At 52.5% G+C, this 5,455-nt stretch overlaps 1 protein-coding gene across 2 annotated transcripts; it reads right to left on the bottom strand.

Moving 5' to 3' along the window:
• Positions 1-448: 448 nt before the first annotated feature.
• On the bottom strand, positions 449-4,828 carry RASSF10 (Ras association domain family member 10). Of its 2 annotated transcripts, XM_029583022.1 has the most exons (2): positions 3,717-4,828; positions 449-3,686 (listed from the first exon to the last, which is right to left on the bottom strand). In XM_029583022.1, exons 1-2 carry the CDS (start codon positions 4,457-4,459, stop codon positions 3,245-3,247), a joined length of 1,185 nt encoding a protein of 394 aa, XP_029438882.1. In that variant the 5' UTR covers positions 4,460-4,828; the 3' UTR covers positions 449-3,244. The 2 variants fall into 2 exon arrangements, with proteins under 2 accessions (XP_029438882.1, XP_029438881.1); XM_029583021.1 differs by having other exon boundaries at positions 449-4,828.
• Between the last annotated feature and the right edge of the window lie 627 nt (positions 4,829-5,455).

The following is a 5,455-nucleotide window of genomic DNA, read 5'->3' on the forward strand; positions in this document are numbered from 1 at the left end:
GCACCCCCCAGCCCAGGCCGGTGCAAGATCTGAGCTGGGAATCTAACCCACATCCCTCCGCACGGCCCTGCCACGTGGCTAAAAATCTAACTATGTACACCCTGGAGGAAAGGCGAGATACGAGAGAGGCATTCACACATCTCAAAGGTTTCCGAGCACGGGAGCTGAGCCTCTTTCAACGAGGAGGTTGAAAGGGAGCAGACTCAGGAATAAGCTTAGGAAATATTTCTTTACAGAGAGAGAGTGGTGGATGGCATTGAACATCTTCCCAGTAGAGGTGTAGGAACAAAAAACAGAAAACCATACAGGGGATCTCTAAGGAATTGATGGGAATTATAATGCTAAATTAATTGGGTGGACGGGCCATACGGTCTTTTTCTGCCATCACATTTCTATGGCCATGGAGGGCCACATCTAGGTCTGGTTTTCAGGACATTCACAATGAATATGCATGAGATGTATCTGCATACAATGGAGGCAGTGCATGCAACTCTACCTCGCATATATTCATTGTGGAGATCCTGAAAACCTGGCATGCTTAGTTGCCTCTCTCTGCACCAGACAGGCCTGCCTAGCGGTTTTCTGAGCTGCTATTTAATTTTCCAATAAAGGAATGAAGCAGGTTAGTTGCTAATGTTTTAGCCTTTCTTAGTAAGTGATTACCTTCTTTCACACCACCCTCACTGTTCAATGGCAGTAAGAGTTTATGCCCTAGAACCCAGGTTCTCAGCTCCGTCCTCAAGGGTCGCAAACAGGTCTGATTTTCAGGGTAATCACACCTGTGCACGTCCATCCGCTTCTCTGGGGATAGCATTAAAAACAGGCTGGTTTGGGGCCCTGGCTGAGAATCCTAGAATACAAGTTTGTATTTGGAGTGCTGGGAGGGGGACAAACAGAGGCGAGAAGAAAGATGAGTTTGGGCCCCTGTAGCCATTTCCTCTGGTTTGCACCTTGGAATCCCTGCACAGTTTACCAGGAGGGTTAAGTCAAGCTGTAAGGAACCAAGACGCACGCCTGTACCGCTCCTAAGCCAAGATCCTATAACCTTTGGCTTCCCCTTGCTTATAACGCCCAACGGTGCATTCGCTTATAGCTCATAAACAGTGCGTAATTCAAGCGTGACCACTCGGTCTTTGATCATGAATTGGGGGCTTGCAAGGTGCCCTGCCTCCCCCATGGGAATGCTCTGGAGGAGGAAGGCGAGAGGCAATGTTTAACTCCTTACTGTGAAACAGATCAAGCAGACAGCGACAAGATAGCTGAAGACTGAGAGTGCCACCTAAAAAGGAAAAGCGATCGCCCAGATCATGCAGGCACTAAATAATATACCTCCAAAGCTTTACTTCAATCAGAATTACACTTGCTTCACTAGCTCGATGGGTTGTCATTTTACATCCTCTTCTATGTTTCCAATAAAAAAACAAGTCCCAAACACATGAAAAGCAAAGCCTGCTTTTGACAGACTCCACTGACTGGATCGTATTCTCTGTTTAGGAATACCTGAGAATTGGATTAGTGGCAATAGCAGACTGAGGATTTCAGCTTCTCCTGTTGCATGTCAGTAAACGTGCCTGCTATTAGTGTACTCTCAGGATTGTATGGATTAACCAGTCGTTTGCAGCGATTCCTTTTAGTGGAACTCTCAGGGGACGGCAGCTGCATTCTATAGAACACAATAAACGGATGTTTTATGTGACTACTTTTTTTTTTTCTTTGGAAAACCAAGAATGAATCATTTCTAAAAAAAAAAAAAGAAAGTTTGCAGCAGGCTCTTCTGACATTGTATTTGACTTAGAAAGTCACAGCAGGGCTTGTTCATTCAGCAGGGACTTGTGACTTTGAAAGGACAGCACTCAAAATTCATCTGAATAAGCTATCAAGATATTGTAGGTGGCAGATTAGCAGAGGACCTACCGAACTGATCAGTGAAGAAATCCGAACATTTCAGGGTCCTCAGAGCTCTCTTATAAGGCCTGTTCATACCCAAAGAAATGATTCAGATTTCAGCCAAAGTTCTGCATTTGGCTACACTCTGTGACACTCAGGCATTCGGGCCACTGAAATTTAAATAGAATATGCCCGTCTGCACCAGTTAATCTTCACAGATTGCTCTGGTAAATGTAGGTATCTCCAAAAAAACAAACACATTAAGTATTTTTAAGGGCAAGTCTGGGAGGCATTATCTCAACATCCAAGACCCAGAGGCAAAGGGACTGCCAATTTTGCGTATTCCTTGCTTTGATGTTTTAATCACAGCTGTACCTCAAACAAATTCATACCTGGAATCTGAATTGCATTCACTGACCTTAAGAAACCTTCGGGAGCTGGAAGGTATGAAATCAGTTTTAATCTGAGTGCTGTACAAGCACTTGTGTTTCTTGGCACCTGGCACCAATTTTGCAATATGCAGCCTTTTAAATAGTGAAATGTATACATTAGCGATTTCAAAATCAAGGATTTTCTAGACACCTACATATTTGTCTTGCAGAAACAGAGGATTAAGACAGTCATTCATCAAAATCTTTGAAGTGAAATAAAAGATCCGAATTGGGAGGGGTGGGGGGGGGGGGGTGGGGAAGTATGCTCCCATGCTGAACGAAACACAAAACCTTCAGTTCATTTTAAAAACAAACAAACAAAAGTACGGATGTGCCAGTCCGGAAAGGATCGGACAGGGTCCCCTATCGACCAGTCCTGACAAGTCTCTAATTCAAAAGACCTTTCCTTTTATTGTTGCATTTTACAGTATAAACTTAAAAAAAAAAAACCAACCCTCATAGGTTTTCCTTTAACCACAAACTGCTTTCAGGATGGTAACTTTCAACAAAGTTACTAACTATGCACTTAACATTCTGGCTTCGCAATCGAACCGATTGAAATGTGCTTAATACTTCTAATTGCTTTGCACAATGGACTCCTTCCATTTAAAACGTGGGCATTTCCATCAACAGTGGAAGGGGTGCCAGGAAATCATTTGAAGAAAAAAAAAAAAAGTCAACAGATAGCAGGCGAGCAGGGGCTCCCGGAGAAACCCTTTTTGCCTAGGTGCTTTTCCCATGGCCACAAACGCTATGGGTAGCATCAGGTCCCCCCTTCAGAGCTAAAGCCATCCTTCCTCCTCCAACCATACCAGCATTTCTATAATAATAATAAAAAAAAAGATAAGAAAAAACGTGTGTAACTTTCTCTTATCAGCTGAAACTCAGTTTGCAGAGGCTGTTTGGGATGGGTTGCACAGCGGCGACTACACGAGAGATTCACAGACGGGCACCGAATCCGAATCCTGGCTGTGCATGGAGCTCAGCCCCGTGTCCGAGTCCTCGTCGTCCCCGCTCTTGCCCAGTCCCCTGACCTCCTCCGGCCAGACCCCGGGGGGCTCGGCGCCCTCCTCCTCGTCGCCCCCGGGCTGGCTGTCCGGACAGTCCAAGGCGTCCAGCAGCTCCTGCAGCTCCCCTTCCTTGTCGGCGTAGGCTCTCTGGCTGCCGTCCAGGTCGCGCCGGAGCGCCTCCAGGTCCGTGTTCAGGCGCAGGCCGATGTACAGGCTGGTGCTCAGCTCCGTCCTCACCCTCTCCTGCTCCAGTGAGTCGCCCTCCGGCTCCCGGGCGGCCGGCTCCGCCTGGCGCCGCTCCATCCAGCGGCGGTTCAGCTCCTCCTCCAGCTCGGCAGCCAGGCGCTCCAGCAGCTGCTCCTGCTGGCTCAGGCGCTCCTGCAGCTGCAGGACCTCCTGGCCCCGGCGGGCGTACTCCTGCAGCTCGGCCAGCGCGCCGCGCTCCGGCTCCGCGGCGGGCCCCTCCAGGTAGGTGTCCTGCACGTAGTTCACCCCGTGCCGCTGCATGCGGTCCAGGTGCACGCCGGCCTCGTAGCGCTCGATCTCGCGGTCCAGCTCCCGGAGGCGCTGCAGCTGCTGGCGGATGGTGTGGTCCTGCGACAGCACAAGGTGCACCAACGTCTCCATCACCTCGGCCGGGCCCCGCGGCCGTGCCTCCTGCCGCCTCTGCTTGATCTTGGCCAGCTTGCGGAAGGCTTTGCGCACCAGCCGCCGCTGCTTCTCCTGGCTCAGGCTCATGGCCACGCGGGCTGCCCCCTGCAGGCGGCAGGGGCCCTCCCGGCTGGGCACCACGCGGGCCTCGGCGCTGCGGGGCCCGTTGTTGGGCAGCGAGGCGTCGCTCCGCACCAGCACGAAGCGCACGTTCGCCTGCTCCTCGCCCCAGGCCGTCCAGAGGCGCAGCAGCTTGGTGGCGTTGGGCAGGCTGCGCTCGAAGCCCCGCCACTTCTCCACCAGGCAGTAGGCGTGCGGGGCCCCCGAAAGCAGGCCGCCGGGGGCCCCGCCGGGGCGCCCGTTGTGCTCGTCCAGGAGCACCCGCACCACCTCCGCGCAGGTGGTGCGGCGGGAGAGCCCCGACACCAGCTTCTCCTCCTGGCAGAGCCAGACGGAGATCTTGCACTCCTCCGGCTCCATCGGCAGCGGCGCTGGGCTGACAGCTGGAGGGGGGCGTCGGACGGCAGGAGCAGCGCCGCTCGCCTTCTCTCTCTTTCTCTCTCTCCGCACGCTGCGGGCTGGCAGCTTTTTCCTCGCCGCTGGTCACATGCTTGGCTCCGACTTTTCAGCGCTTACACTCCACCCCCCGGCCGTCAGCGGGGGAGGACGGAGAGGCCGAGCTCTGGCGCCTGCCTTCAGAGCGCAGGCAGTGACTGCGCCCTCCCTGCCCTGTGCGCGCACAGCTGCAAACTTTCAGGGGCACTGCAAAACCTCCGCTCGCCGCCTTTGCACGCTGCTCGTCCCTCTCATCCTGCCCACCACCGCTTTCAAAGGGAGCGGAGGCTGGCTCGGCCAGATGAAACTTTCAAGCAACGAGCTCCTCTCCCCTCTGAAACCAGGAGGGGAGAGGAGGTTAGAGCTACGACTCGGTTCGCTCCTGCGCTTTTGGAGTGCAGCTCTGGCAGCAGGAGCAATGTTTTCTCCTCTGTTTTGTAGAGGAACATCGCTAGAAGAGGACCAGATGGTCCAGCTTGGACTGGTAATATTATATCTACAGTGCAGGTTCCACCCACCATAGGCCACTCCGTTACCCCTAAGCCTTTCGCTAAGGGTTGTAATATTTACAGTCAAGAACAAAGCACCTGGCCAACACCGAAAATTACTGAGGGAGGAGCCTTCTCGAAAATTCAGAGAGGGCTGCTGGATCTGCTTTGCTTTTGGACTTGGCCAGAGACACAGTCCTGCCCTTTTCCGCTTCGGGCTGCATAATCAGAACCCCAGACCCTAAACTTCAGGGGCCAAGGATATTGCCCTCTGAATTCAATTCCCCTTCACGACCCTAACAGCAAAGGAGCGCGGACTGTTGACATTGCCCACACTGGCACCTGTTTGGAGGTAGGGAGGGAGGTAGGTCCATGATCCTACAGCAACCACACCTAGGCTCCGCTTCAGTCTGTATTTGATGCTTTCAAAATG

This window comes from Rhinatrema bivittatum, chromosome 17 (genome assembly GCF_901001135.1).
Source record: "Rhinatrema bivittatum chromosome 17, aRhiBiv1.1, whole genome shotgun sequence".
Taxonomy (NCBI): domain Eukaryota; kingdom Metazoa; phylum Chordata; class Amphibia; order Gymnophiona; family Rhinatrematidae; genus Rhinatrema; species Rhinatrema bivittatum.